The 16198-nt window shown below is 39.3% G+C and overlaps 1 protein-coding gene across 1 annotated transcript in view; it reads left to right on the top strand.

Moving 5' to 3' along the window:
• The window catches only part of whrna (whirlin a), a 155313-nt gene that overhangs the window by 117933 nt on the left and 21182 nt on the right, over positions 1-16198 (top strand). The window contains exon 6 of the mRNA XM_034125693.1: positions 15965-16177. Coding sequence (XP_033981584.1) covers positions 15965-16177 — 213 coding nt within the window. The remainder of the gene's footprint in view (positions 1-15964; positions 16178-16198) is intronic.

Below are 16198 nucleotides of genomic sequence, written 5' to 3'. Positions count from 1 at the left end.
AATTGTGTCATGGTGTTTGAATTGATATTAGGTGGACATAGGGACAACACATTTGCTGTACCTGATGCAGAGGCACTGACTGCTTGTCTAATTTTCTGAATTTTGTCAGTGAAGAAGGAGGCAAAATCATTGCACGCCCTGGTGGATAGAAATTCAGAGGCTACTGACACTGGGGGGTTAGTTAGTCTGTCGACGGTAGCAAACAAGGCACGTGAAGTTGTTTTTGTTTTTGGTAATGATGTCAGAGAAGAAAGACTGTTGTGCGTTTTTTCAATTCCAAATTATAAAGGCCAAGTCTCTCTTTATAGATTTCAAAGTGAACCTGGAGATTTGTTTTTCGCCACCTACGTTCAGCTTTTCGACACTCTCTTTTTTCTGTTCTCACGGTCATGGCCTTTCTCCATGGAGATATTTTCTTGCTAATCACTTCCTTTACCTTAGTTGGAGCAATGGTATCTATAACATTTTTAATTTTTGAATTAAAATGATCTACTAGCTCATTTACTGAGATGTTAGCAGGGGAGAGTGTGGATGAAAAATTATGAGTAAACATTTCCCTAGTATTTTCAGTTAAATATCGCTTTGTGGTCACCTCTTTCTGAACATTTTTGTGAACAGAAATAGAGCTCTCAAAGAAAACACAGGAATGATCAGAGAGTGCAACATCAGTCACCACAACCTTTGAGATATTCAGACCCTTTGAGATAATTAAGTCCAGAGTGTGCCCCTTATTGTGCGTGGGCTCCGCCACATGCTGAGTCAGTCCATAGTTATCAAGAACACAAAACAGTTCTTTAGCCCCTCTGTCCTGGGGGTTGTCAACATGGATGTTAAAATCACCAACAATGACTAAACGGTCAAAGTCAATACACACTATAGACAGCAGTTCAGTAAAATCATCAAAAAAGCTTGCACAGTATTTGGGTGGTCTATAGATATTTAGGAACAGAGCTCGAGAGGAGCATTTCAGCTGAAGGGCCACATATTCAAAAGAAGCAAAGTCCCCATAAGATGTCTTCCTGCAAAATAGCAACTCCACCCCCTTTCTTATGCATTCTTTCCTGACTCATAAAACTAAAGTTGGGAGGGGTTGATTCGATAAGAACAGCTGCACTGTTATTTTGTTCAATCCAAGTTTCCGTTAAAAACATAAAATCGAGATTGTGCTCAGTGATAAAGTCATTGATTAAAAATGTTTTTCCTGCCAAAGACCTGACATTTAATAAAGCTAGTTTAAGTTTGTTAAATACACTATCAGTAAAAACATTTGTGACAAGCTGTGGCTGACATGGAATCACTGCTAAATTTGATAACCTCACACAAACGTTTGAGCACTTCCTGTTTCTAAGCTGATTTACCGCTCTTAATCTATTACCTATCAACACAGATATCGGCAAAGCTACTGGCAGGCAGGGCCCCGGCATGTGCTGGAAAGAGTTGAGAGTGCCATATGCCCTTGAGCCTGGACCCAGCACATATCAGAAATAGTTTGTTGCGTTTTGTACACACACATCCTTATCAGGCTTCGGAGACTGCAGATGCTTTCTTGAAGGGAGGGGAGGTGGTTGACGTAGGCACGGTGATGAAGACGGGGGAGATGGTGCGCGTCTCTGCTTCGGTGATTTTGGTGGGCGTTGTGGAAGGGCGGGGGTAAAGGACATGCTGCCAGGGGGGGGAGGTGGTTGGCGTAGGCTTGTCTTCGGTGATTTTGGTGGGCGTCGTTGAGGGGCGGGGGTAAAGGACATGCTGCCAACCCTGCATATCGCCTTCATGCGGTCATCGAACTCCAGGGGGGAGGGCGAGGGTGAAAGGGTGAGCGGTGAGTAGAGAGAGCTGGGGGATGAATGAAGAGTATCCTCAAAGGCGTTGACAGGGGGGGTGACGGGCAGTGGAGACTCCTCCATTTGTGTCATAGGTCTCCCATAATCAGAACATTCCTCAGGCGGGTGCAGTGATACTTCTTCAGGGTTTTCTGCGTGATGTGTTGTGTCTTTCTCCTGTTTTGATTCCTCTTGCCGCTTGTCCTTGGAAGAGGGAACAGATTGCTGATGCAGGCAGTTGAATATGTTAGAGATAAACAATTTCACTCCTGACTTGTTCAGGCAAACTCCATCTGCCTTAAAAAGATGTCTGCGATCCCAGAAAAAGTTAAAATTGTCAATAAAATGGACAGAATGGTCAGTACAGGCAGCTGAAAGCCACGTGTTCAGTGCAAACAGTCTGCTGAATCTCTCCACTCCTCTTCTGACTGGCGGTAGAGGGCCACTGATGAACACCTCCGCATTTAGAGAGCTGACAGTTTCCAACAGACATTTAAAGTCTTCTTTCAGCGCTTCTGACTGTTGTTTCACAACATCATTTGTTCCAATATGTAGTACCACATTCTTCAGTCGGATGTTCAGCCCCAATATGCAGGATCTTCTCAGCCAAGTCGGAGACCATATCCTTGGGAAAACAGAGTACTTTGGTGTTGTTCTTACTACACAGACCTTTTACATCTCTTACAGCAGAGTCACCCACAATCAGAGTTTCAGGCCCAGTCGTTAGCTTTCCCTCTAGCCTTTTACTTTTGGAGTAGCTATTGGTCCTTAAGTAAAAGTACAAATACCATGGTTTAAAGGGGCCTTATTATGCTCATATTCAGGATCCTATATGTATTTAGATCCTCAACTCTGACATGTCTCCATGCTTTAATGTTCAAAAAGCTCTTTATGTTTCTCATACTGCCTGTGCTGCAGCACCTCTTTTCACCCTCTGTCTGAAACCAGAGCCCAGTCTGCTCTGATTGGTTAGCTGGCTGGCTCTGTTGTGATTGGTCAACCGCTTAGAGATGTGCTGCCCCTTAGCCTGTCACGTACAATGTGTTGGAGCACTAGCCAATAGAACCGCAAGTGTTATGTACAGATGAAGCGTCTTATTTTGGACAGTTTAAAGTGCGAGGGTCGTGATCGGTTCATGCACGTTCCGTGATGGCCGGCCGGCCCCCAGTCAGACTTGATACCGCCCCCATGATAAATACATTTAATTATTGTGAAGCCAGCTGCAATGGATCATTGATCCACCAGGGGGTGCAGTGGGGTTCCACACTGGAGTCATGTGAAATCAACTTCTAAATAATAGATGTTGTTTAGTCGGAAAAAACGAACGAGCCGGCTCTCCCGATTTTTAATCCTAATTTAATCATCATCATTGATGTTTATGTTCGCCGAATTGACATGAAATCACTGACAAATATGAATATTCTGTATTCAACTTCATTGAAACGATCAGGATGGGTGTTATTTTTCCCCACAATGACCAAGTCGCTGCAAATGATCCCATGTATTACATGTACATGGCCACATTCTCAACAAAGTTACGTAACGAAACATTCTGTATTCCTTGCTTACTTTTTATTTAATGCTTTATAACAGCTGGAATAGTTCGTTTAGAACAGGCACCTCACTCGCAATCTGCTCCTCCGCAACGCCTACCACCTACCTCCGGCTGAAATTATGAATGTACAGTAAGGCATAGTAATCATAGATAACACGGCAGGGTCCGTTACAGTTTGTTTTCATCTGATTTCAAATATTTCAAATGTCTGAAGTTAATAAATACATTCTCAGTGTTCAAGTCAATAATAGTCATATAAGAAAAGTACTGATCTAATAACAGAGATTTTATAAGGACTTTTCAATGTTCGACATCGCTCATGTGAAATACAGTAAACTGGATGTTGTGGTGCCGAGAGGCGGGGTATCAAAAGTACAAGCTAAACTTTTATTTAGCATCTGAACACACTTGTAAACAACGTGATGCCCGGGAAGCGAAGACCCGGCGGAAACAGCTGGTCTGGTTCACTAAAATGTCCGTGTACAGTATATCTGGTACTAATGTATAGCGGATCTTTGTTAAGATCCATATGTCACGGATAGATATTATATATAGAGATGGGATGGCAGAAGGTGCTATATATATATATATATATAATTCCAAAGCTGGTAAAGACCTTTCAAATTTAGCAATAATAGTCATATAAGAAAAGTACTGATTTGTTCTTGAATATTATAATAAAATAAACACCGGCTGTTGTTATGCCTGCTGTAACGTTTACTTTCTCCGTTCTCCGCTTAAGTAATTATTACTTCCTGCTTTCCGCTCGAAATTTAAATCTGAAAATGGCAAAATAACGGAGAAAAAAACGTTCACAGAGAAGACGACAACAATTGTCACTTGCACTTGTCATTTAGCATCTGAACACACTTGTAAACAACGTGATGCCCGGGAAGCGAAGACCCGGCGGAAACAGCTGGTCTGGTTCACTAAAATGTCCGTGTACAGTATATCTGGTACTAATGTATAGCGGATCTTTGTTAAGATCCATATGTCAGTAGAGATGGGATGGCAGAAGGTGCTATATATATATATATATATATATATATATATATATATAATTCCAAAGCTGGTAAAGACCTTTCAAATTTAGCAATAATAGTCATATAAGAAAAGTACTGATTTGTTCTTGAATCAACTTTTTTATGGAAAATGTTTTATGTAATTTGATTTCATTTTAAATAAAATGAAAGACATTCACAGTTAATGTAATTAGATATACATTATTAATGCCATACATTTTTAAATGTAATTAGATATACATTATTAATGCCATACATTTTTGCATAAATATGTATTCAGTATGATAGCTGTCTAACAGAAGTTAAATCCATTTCTCACTTATTCTGACAATGTACTTAACCCCAAATAAAAGAACCCAATAAAAATAGTTGTTAAATAATAGTGAAGTCACGTTGTAATAACAATAACTCATCTCTCTCGGTTTTTTTTGTTTTCTTTGTGTGCTTTGCCAAAAGCCACTGTGTCAAGTGTCCTAGTTGGGTTACCGTAACGAACAGCAGCCGGCTCTCGATTTTTAATCCTAATTTAATCGTTTATGTTCGCCGAATTGACATGAAATCACTGACAAATATGAATATACTGTATTCAACTTCATTAAAATGTTATTAACGTGCCTAAACTCAGTAATTCACTAAAAATTACTGATCCCTCCGCGTCGCGGAGGGATCTTGATCCCTGGGTGTTATTTTTCCCCATAATGACCAAGTCGCTGCAAATTATCCCGCTTATTACATGGCCACATTCTCAACAAAGTAACGACATGACTCCCAATATTAATTAAAATGCTTTTATGGATTTAGAAAATATTTTTATTGATTTAAAACATAGTTCTATGTATTGATTTAAATTGACATGCATCCGCTAAGAAAAATAGTCCGTTGTTACCGTTTTTTAAACAGTCAGAATGAAACGGCAGCTCTCAGCTGTGTGTTCACACTCCTAACTCTGATCTTTCTTTTCCAACAGTTAAGTTAACTGTAGGTTACTCTGAGTGACAAGCTTACAGTTAGTGAAGTAACACTTTTTTTTTGTGAGTCACGACCTCGCTGTTTCATTCTAACATAACGCTCCAAATATGACTGTTTCCACTCGGACTTCAATACAGCAACACCATTGTTTGGTTTCCATGGTAGCGTGTCTCTTTAGTAGCGTGCACTCCTTTCCTGTAAATTACAGGTCCAGCCAGGCAAAACAGTAATATGAAATATGAACGTTAGTTTTTAACTGAAATGATCAAATAAAGTCAAAATGTCACAGTGTTTACAAACATTGACCATACCGTTCACCAGCCCCCACCCCACTCTTTGTTTAAAACGAATTGGCCATCGGAATGTGTGTGTCCCAACCCCCCCCTGTGATATCTCTTCACAGGGGGGAGAGAGTTAGACGCTCGTGAATTGTCAAGGGGGGGGGGGGCCTCTCTGCACGGAGGAGCCGCGGAGAAGTGAATCACAGTGATCTGCTATTTTAAAGTAAATTCAACACATATCGACCCTAAATATAGCATATATTAAGAACGAGAAAGTGTTAACATCGTTTTTTGTAAACATATGACCAATGTGCGAGGGTGATGACATCAGAGCATCGTCCTATGGGCTTAGCCCCGGACAGGTACAACAGGTATTCACTCAGAGGGGGGTAGTTACCCATTTACATGTCAAAAAGCAACATACAGTAGGCGGGTGGGGGATGGTGAACGTTTACATTTCTCTACAGCAGTGGTTCCCAAACTTTTTGTGCCCAAGGCACACCAAAGGACAAGTAAAAATCTCAAGGCACACCTATTGTGCGAAATAGCCCTTATAACACGTGTTATCACTCATATCATGTAAAATATCTGTAAATGTGCATAATTATTTACTAATGCCAAATAAAATGTATAGATAGAACAATCAGTGGTTCAAGTTAGTATATTCCTCAGTGTAACATATCCACTAGTTGCAAAGCTTAAACATTTTTATATATTTTTTTATTTTAAGGGAAAGGATGTTTTCACTACTCAGTTTGTCAACTATGTTACGGACAAACTTGATGTCATTACAATCATTTGATTAAGTCCTGCACTTCAAGTAAAATCAAATTTGAAAGGCTCTTGAGTCTATTCTACCATATATCCAAAGATTTTTTAAAGTTTAAAAAATAATTGTATTAAAGTTTTGTTTTTTCATGTGATATGTTCAGCACTGTCATTAAGTTTAGGGATATTTTGTATTATAAAACTACCATACAGGTCATTTTGATAGTTTTAAGAGATGTCATGTAAAACTCCAACCTGTGTAGATATACATTATACTATAAAGGATATCAGAAGCACTATTTTAGATATTTTAAATTTGAAAAAATGAGGTGCAACATAGTTGACAATGAAAGTCAAACATTTGACGCAAATAACATAGTTGACTGGACACATTATTAACCATCAGCACTATGTTAATTTCAAGGCAGAAGTGCAAAATTCCATTGATAATGATGTGTAATGACGTCTACATGTCGTACAAATTGTCAACTAGGTTACCTGTCAACTAAGTTACTACAGTTATTACAGTACTGGGTAACTCAGTTGACAGGTAACCTAGTTGACAATTTCCCTATTTTGACCCATCATTTCAATGGTAGGCCTTGCCTGGATGACCACATGTCATTTTCTTGAACAGGTTAACATCACATTTGCACATATAATTGAATTAAAATCATTAAACAATTGTAAACCATAACAATGTACGTAACATTGTTGATTGTCAATGAGTATATTAATTGACCATGTGCTATTATACATAAAATATTGTAAAAATGTAGAGGTCAATCACCACAGTGTGTTCAAAATGTCTGCCAAAGAGGAACATGGCATCATGTGATGCTGGTGACATGGTATTGGGACAAACCATTTTTGAGTTAAAGGGGGAAGTTCTGTTAGTAACATAGTTGACAGAACTTTTGCGGACATTCATATATTAAGATATTTAAATTATTTAAAGGGGGAAATCAATTAAAAATATGTTATTATTCTTTAGTATTTAGACTTTTGAAATAAATGAATCATTTTTTAAATTTACTTTAATGGTTTTTATTCATTATTTTGAATCCAAGACACCCTCAACTGAAAAACGGACATAGCAAAAACTGACAATTTAAGAACATCATGACACATTTCAAGCTAAATAAAGCATAGGATGCACATAATGTTTGTGTGATATTATAACATGCTTTCCAATAATAGGCAAAATATGATATTTTTGAAGAAAATAGTTAGAATAATTATAATTATCATCAATGGACATCAATGGACATGGAATGTACCCTAAATTGTAGAATCACTCAGCAGTTACATACACCAAACCTTCCAGTTATATTCCTATCAATATTATGAAGGCTTTTACAGAAGGGTTTGGTCATATATAATTCATAGCCTGAATTATATAACATTTTATACCTAAAAACATGGTGAAAATTGATATTTTAGGGCTGTTGACAGTATTTTCTGATTTATGGAGTGATACAAAGAGATATCCAAAATACCTTCTGTAAAAGCCTTAGATACTAATATGACTACAAAATGAAACAATAATTTTGATCCTGGCTTTATCCAAAGTTCAGATTTCGGTTCCTGAAATGTGTTAAAATATGCGCATATTTCATGAGATAATGGTTCATTTGGATATTTAAACATGCTATTTCAGAAAACTTGTAATACAAAAAACAATTGCCTTATTGTAAGTAATTAACTGGAGAAATATTTAGCTGATATCTTTAAGTTAAAAATACCCTATTCACCTGGGGTGTCTCGCCTTAATTAGATGTTTGATAAGTGCAGATCACATAGTAAAACACGTACACAGATACATTATTTTGTATTTTTATTAAATTCGACAATGTCAATTTCACTTTCCACTATGTCCACCGTTGTTTTTCACAACCAATGGCAGAACTTTATTGAGGCCTGTAATTAGTCAACTACAGGTCTCTTGAGTCAGTCTTTTTCTTCCAAAAAGCTTGTGACAAGATGTTATTGCTCTTGGGGCATTAAAAACAAGATTTTAACTTTAGTTTTTTATATAATATCTGCATTTTCTATTGTGAAAAACTAAGTCTTAGTTATTTAATATATAGCGCCATCTCCTGGTTAAACCCTGAAATTGGAGAATAGTGGGAGGGCCTAACATTCCTGAATACTGGTCTTTGGCAGGCAACTGGCTGGCAACTGGCTGGCAGTCGGCAGGAAGCTGTATGCTGGGGTCCAAAATAAGAGGCTCCATCTGTAGTGATGTCACTATGTCGTGGAAGTAAACAAAGGATTCCAATGGAGGCGTTTCAGTTTTTTTTATATGTAAACAGTAACTGGTAACTTTGAGTGTTTAAAAAATTACAGTCGAGTAAATAGTATGTTTTTTTGCTCTGAAATTTCTTGGAGTAGAAGTCAAAGAAGCATACAATGGAAATACTCAAATTAAGTACACAATTATACAGCTGCTGGTACTCACAACTGAATGCTAGCGAGTTAAAACCCTCAGCTTCAAAAACTGATGCTTTGCAAACGTATCTGGCGTATTTAATTGCTCAGGTTTTATTCACTTGTTCAATAGCGAGGTACTTTTGGACCCTCCAAATAAAATCCACCTGCCAGCAAACACAATTCAAGATCAATTTACAAAACAGCATGGCGACAAACAACAGAAATTGAGTTGGATTTACACAGCTTGAAAAGAAAAGCAGGAGGCAATAGTCAGAGAGATATGTTGTGAATAATTGCTGAATAAAATCCACTGGCCTGAGTGGAATGATAAACATGCTCAACAGGTGTAGATTGTGCCCCATAAATCCAAAATCTAGCTCACAAAATGAGTATTTACTGTACCACAAGGGGGCAAAGAATTCCATTAGAAAACACAAACTGTGTCACAGAGGTTGGTATTGCAAATAAATCAGAATAAAACAAGGTGGCTTATCAGAGGTGGTGCTGGGTTGCACTTGTAATGAACTGCACACCAAGGCCCAGAGTGTGTTTCTTTTAGCTCTACACAATAAAAAGCTGCCTGTGTGTCTCTGCACAGGAGACACATGGTTCACTTGCCGGTTTTGGGAGCTTTTGGGAGGTTTATTCTCCCTTTCATGGCATTGTTCTCGATGTTCTGTTACTCAAAAATGTTTTTATTCTGGATTTACTTGTATATCAAACCAGACGGGAAAGCCCACTGGGATTAACCTCCATAACATCCTGCTTTATATCCAACACAGTTTATAGAGAGGCTGGCTAAAATAGACTCAATCCCAGAAGACCCCCGTGATCAAATATCAAACTGAAATAGATTCTAAGGCCAATTTCCCCATTCAGAACAACTCTACCAATAAGGTAGATAAGGCTCAATACTATGCATACTAGAATAATATGTTTATTTAGTAAAGAAGACACGCAGGTAGTTATAGCACACGATAAAGTATTGACTTTTGAAGATAAATTGACTTATTTAGTTTACTCTTAGATTTATCTTCTAAGGATCATGCGTTTGACAATTCTCATAATTGTACATTATACAGTCAAATCATTGTAATCACTGTTGACATGCATTGTAAGGTTATGTTAGGTCACTCTTGGGGTTAAAAGGTTGTTTTCAGTAAGGATTTAAAGAAATAACATATCTTTGCAAGACAAATACACAAAACCTTATCAAATATATTTCCATTTGACTGAAAACACCCAATTCAATGCTACATCATGTGTTAGATTATTGTTATAAATTAGTGTTAATATGTATGAGAGCTCAAAGTGTATCACAGTGTATCTCAGATTTTAATTTTGCCAGCCATATGCTGGTCATGTATAGCAGTGATGCCTGTTCTCCATTCTTCTTCACTGACACATTAATATGTCCAAGACGACTGAAGCAACAATCTAAAGCCTGCAGGTGAAGCACGTCTGCACACTGTCTGCGTCATCACTGTCTGAACGAAAGAACGTCAGCTGAGAGCTCGGGAGCAATATAAATACTTTATTTATACTATGACAGTGAGTCTGATAAGGATTTAAAAAGCCTCTGAAAGTAAAGTGTCTCTCTGTCGGTTCACCCAGGCAACATCTCTTGATATCGCTAAGGAGGTCTCTGACTAAAGACGTTTATGCTATCATGTATTTTCACATTTTGGAAACATTTTTCAACCCGAGTGCGTCAAATACTTCCAAAGTGAATGTTGCTGTCCCACCTCACATGACAAGTTTAATACGGTCCCATTCATATCCACCACATGCTGTCAGGTCCATGTAATGCACACAGTCCCCAATGTTTTGGTCTACCTGCAAAATAATCCTGATTTCCAAAATGTTTAACTGGCATAGCCTTAGATAACTTAGCTAAATATAACAGCACCACACATAGCTACTGTGTGTCTTAACGATGTTGGTCCACTAACAGCTGCCGCCCTCTGCCAGCCTGCATTTATTTTGTTGCTGTGTCTCAAGATAAAAAAAAAAATGTTTTTGATGTTGTCATTGGGAAATGGCCATTACTGAAATATGTTGTTCCCTTCCAGTTTTTAGACTGAACAGAATAGGATTGTAGGGGAGGGAATACAAATTGTGAAACAAAAACAAGTTTGGGTGACACGGCAATGTGTCATTGGAGAAATCTGTAGAGGCTACCTTAACTTCAATTTCAGGTGTCAGTTTTCAGCTTCATGCCCCCGGCTTCCATTGATAATAACTGTAGGCTGTAGCTTTGTCCAAAGTGTCTGATCACACCATATATCTTGTTAAAAACCAGGTTTCCTCAAAGCCGCTGCTACTGTAGCAACCTACAGTATGTGATTCATCATAAATAACCAATATGTAAAAATGTGCTTAATCACAAAGGAATGTTTTAGCCATCTAATCTATCAATTAGACACAGCACACATTGCTGGTTCACTTTGTTAATCAAGACAAATATAGCTATCCAACAGATGTTATCTCATCCAAATGGGTCTGCTTTAATGTACTATAGGGTACTAGTAATGCTGTACTTAAAAAACCCAGGTTTAAACAGGACATCGTTTTGCAACATTTGACACTACATAATACTGGTCATTCAACATCAATTGCATAAAACTACTTGCAAATCACATTGGTTGATATTGGCTCAATCTCCATATAATTTAATGAATAAAACATGTTTTAGCAGCAGAGATGCATTGTGGGTCGGCACTCTGTCCTATAACCATGAGGTCATGTGTTCTCTGGCTGTATGCTGTAAATCAGCCAGGTAATTACCGCAGTCATTAAATTCTGATCCGGCCACAGGTATTGACTCTGTTCTGTATAATAGGTCATATATTATATAATGTATGGTAATAAAATGTTTTGGAAGTAGAGAAGAGAGCAAATGCAAGCAACACACACACACACACACACACACACACACACACACACACACACACACACACACACACACACACACACACACACACACACACACACACACACACACACACACACACACACACACACACACACACACACACACACACACGTAATGCACGAGAGAGACTGAGAGAAACTGCTGCATTGATAAGCAACCATGATCTCTCTTGAATAGCATTCGTAACTTCAGATAAGAAAAAGGTCGATTTACTTCTTGCCGTGTTCACAATGGTCATTGAGCCGCGGTCCAGAAACTTAAAAAATACATTATTTTATGGTCACTGTTATCATTGATCCACATCTCGATCTGAGGAAGAACATTGCAGCTTGAAATGGAATCACCCGAGGTAATATAGGTACCCGTCAGCTTCTGTTATCATAATGTCCCGGCTTTGCTGAGACTCTCATAAGTTTACACATAGACTTTGTCAGCTAGGAATCAGTGTTAGAATTGAGAAGCTAATTTATTGGGTACGACTGTCAAAAAACAACAACAGCATAACAGAGGTACACTTCTGTCTGTTGGCCTCAAGTGTAATACCTGCCCTCTGAGGTCAGACACAATCTCTGCCACCATCATGTGCAATCGATTTTTACAGTGTTGGCATGGCAATCTTCTACTTTTGTTTCCTGATTTAGTGTTTTTGTTTCCAGAGAAAAGCACTCCCCTGCTAGAAAAATTATGTCCTAATGTTGTTTGAAAACACTGAGTGCAGGGATGTGAGGAATGAAGGAAATCTTCGCTTTAGGAAGAATTTGTTGTTCAGTAGCTGGGAAACACACACACACACACACACACACACATACACACATACACACATACACACACACATACACACATACACACATACACACATACACACACACACACACACACATGGTAGTGTGGTTTTTTTCTTTGGTCTGTTTTACTCTGGAATTAGAAAAGTCCCAGTATATCTTAAATATGAAACTTTTGTCACAAGGTGGTGATGGTAAAAATACCTAACAAGAGGGATACAATCTCACTCAAAAATACAATCAGGATTAATAATGAAAGTCTTTTAATTTACTTTATAAATACAGAGAGTAATGTATATAGCTCCAATGATAATAGTACAAAATAGAACAATGGATGTCAACAAGGCTGCAAAAAACAAATGTACAGTGTCAGAAATGTCACTGTTACTCATGCCATTTGATGAGATGGGAAGATAAGATGAGTCACAGGATGAGATAATGTGAGTCATGGCTACAGATAAGCACAGTGTGGAGGAAGAGCGTTTGAGGGAAGGCTTTTTTTGTGTCCCCAAAGTTAATGTTCAGTAGAAGTGTGATTCTAAAAAAAACACAGAGGCGAATAGTTTCATATCTATTGGAAAATGCTTTTTTTAAACTTGTTCGTCCTCTTTGTGTTGGTAAATGGAAAAATCTATTGCAGAGATAAAAGCATGTGACATGTTCACGTCCAGCTTTATCAGATTCCCTCTTTATCAATTAGATGTTGGCAGTGGTCAGCGTTGTTTTTGGTCACTGTGATAAAAGGGCTTATCTGGCATCCAAGAAACACGCCAAGAGAATGACCTCAGAGATGGATCGAGTCCAACAAAAGAGCCACCACTTCTAACAGGATGTCCATTAACCGTAACATGGCTTTACAGTAAAGGCGTCCTCTCTCCGTTCGCTTCATTGCGTTTCAAGTGGAGCTCATTAGCGGGACTCTGCACGTGTTCCACTCCAGTAAATGATGACCGATTTCATTAACACCCTCAAGGGCTGATCTCATGGAAGTACTGTATAAGGAGAACTGGATACAGATTATATGAAAAACATGATAAGGCGTCTGTATATAGATAAGATAAATTTGACTTTTATTAATCCCGGTGGGGAAATTCAGTAGTTTAACAGCAACAGGGTAAGATTGAAAAACAGGACAGCACAGATTCACACAGATGAATAAAATGAAGGATAACATCAAAGATAAAAAATGTAAATGGTAAATAACTATAAAATAAGGTGTGTGTGGTGGTGTGTGTGTGTGTGTGTGTGTGTGTGTGTGTGTGTGTGTGTGTGTGTGTGTGTGTGTGTGTGTGTGTGTGTGTGTGTGTGTGTGTGTGTGTGTGTGTGTGTGTGTGTGTGTGTGTGTGTGTGTGTGTGTGTGTGTGTGTGTGTGTGTGTGTGTGTGTGTGTGTGTGTGTGTGTGTGTGTGTGTGTGTGTGTGTGTGTGTGTGTGTGTGTGTGTGTGTGTGTGTGTGTGTGTGTGTGTGTGTGTGTGTGTGTGTGTGTGTGTGTGTGTGTGTGTGTGTGTGTGTGTGTGTGTGTGTGTGTGTGTCAGACATTGTTGACTCCTTGTTGACCCCTACAGGCACAAAGGACTGTAAGGGCTTTTCAAGTGATTGTACTTTTTAAATCTACTGATTAACAGATGTCTCTTACCAATGTTAGTCAATGGCAAAAAGTCAGTTTGAGCCCAATGATTGAGCGCACTGACACCGAAGTTGTATTACCATGGATTGTCACAAACATTTGCTTCAACACTCCGCTTCCTTCCTGGGGGCTTGTCTGATTTGCCCTCTGATACATCAGCGAGAGACAGTCTGACTGCCGCATGCCTCATGTGGGACGATTGGATCGCTCCATGGCGCCCTTGACTTAAGTAACAACCAGAAGGAAATGTCCCAGTAAGCATTGAGAGCATTAAGATTCACCTTGTGCAATAACCAGTTGTTGGCTCGACACTTGGACAACTACAGCTGTTGATATGGATGAGCGTGGGAGTGAGTTGAGGAGGAGGTGGCGCCGGGCCTGCTTCTTCTTCCTGTTTCCGTCAAACACACGCAGACTCAGACCCCGAAGCCGTGACTTTGAAGTGGTGTCTTTGATTAAGCAGTTAATTAAGGCAGAAGCTGCATGGAAGCGAGCAGATAACTAAAACAGGAAGAGAGGAAAAAGGAGCAGATAGTGATATTGGCAGCTCGTCGGCTTGTCAAGAGCCAGAGTGAGGTCCTTCTGACGGGCAGAGCAGCCAGCTGGCACAGCGGGACGGAGTTAAAAGCTGTAAGAAGGAAAAAAACTGCCCACGTCTGAAAGGCACAGTTTCTGCCTTGCTGCAAGCTGTGGTGTTGGTGCCTCAAAGCATTAATAATAAAGGGTGGTGGGACAGCAGGCGGATGGTAATTTATACATTTGAGACAGAAAGACTAATGATAGGTGATGAATGCACTTGCTCTTGTTCTGATCTGATTCCTGCCTCCGTCTCCTCTCTGACCCACCTGCTCCTTCGTCACCTTTGTATTTATCTCCCTCTATCCCTGCTTTTTCATTCTCTATCCATCACTTCTTCCTCCTCCTCTCCCTCTTGTCTCCTCCTCCTTCATCAAACCCCAACACCACCGTCCTTACAGTTTAAGCCAAACATCTGCCTGTGCTCTTTCTCCACATCCTCTTCTTTCCATCCTCGTCAACACCATTATTCACATCTTCCTCTCTCTGTCCACACCCCCCCCCCCTCCCTCACATAAATCCTTCTTATCATGTATGAATCAGAAAAGGGGTTTATTGCACATCATTTTTTTGCAGACATGGAATTTGAGTTGGTGTTTGTTGCATACAATTAACATAATGAAAACACTGAGTGAAGAATGAAGGAAATGTTCCCTGTTGGAAAAATGTGTTGTTCAGTAGCTGGGAAACACACACACACACACACACACACACACACACACACACACACACACACACACACATACACACCTGGTAGTGTGGTGTTTTTTGTTTGGTTTTCTTGGTCTGATTTATTCGGGAATTAGAAAAGGCTCAGTAGAATCTTAAATATGAAACTTTTTGTCACATGGTGGTGATGGTAAAAATAAATAGGGATAACATCGAAATCTCGGGCTATAACCTCACTCAAAAATACAATCGGGATTAATGATGAAACTCTTTGAATTCACTTTATAAATACAGAGAGATATCCACAGTTTAGGGACAGAAAAACAGAGCACTACTCTGACCGGTAATTTTATAGGACACATAAGTAACATTAAAAAAAAAAAGGAATCCAGTGATGGGTTAACATAATAACAAGTAATAAAGTCAAGTAGCATATTATAAGTATTGAAACATTCTAAAAAAAAAAAAAATTAATATATTTGTAAAAATGTATTATCCACTCTTTCCTTGTTCCTCCATCTCCACCAGCCTGGTTTCTATAAAGGCGTGGCGGGCTCCCAGGTGACCCTGTCCAGCCTGGTGAACCAGACGCGGGCCATGCTGGAGGAGCAGGCGCGCCACCTGCTGACGGAGGTGGAGCGGCAGACCATGGGCTACTACGTGGAGGAGTACCGGGAAGGACACATCGGGGTGGAGCAACTGGTGGTGGCGCTGTTTGAACTGCTCAACACGCACGCAAAGGTGAAGGCTTGTTTCAGAAAA

Source organism: Trematomus bernacchii, unplaced genomic scaffold (genome assembly GCF_902827165.1).
Source record: "Trematomus bernacchii unplaced genomic scaffold, fTreBer1.1, whole genome shotgun sequence".
NCBI classification, from domain to species: domain Eukaryota; kingdom Metazoa; phylum Chordata; class Actinopteri; order Perciformes; family Nototheniidae; genus Trematomus; species Trematomus bernacchii.
The sequence above is the reverse complement of the archived record's forward strand: the minus strand, read 5'-3'. Positions and strand labels throughout refer to the sequence as shown.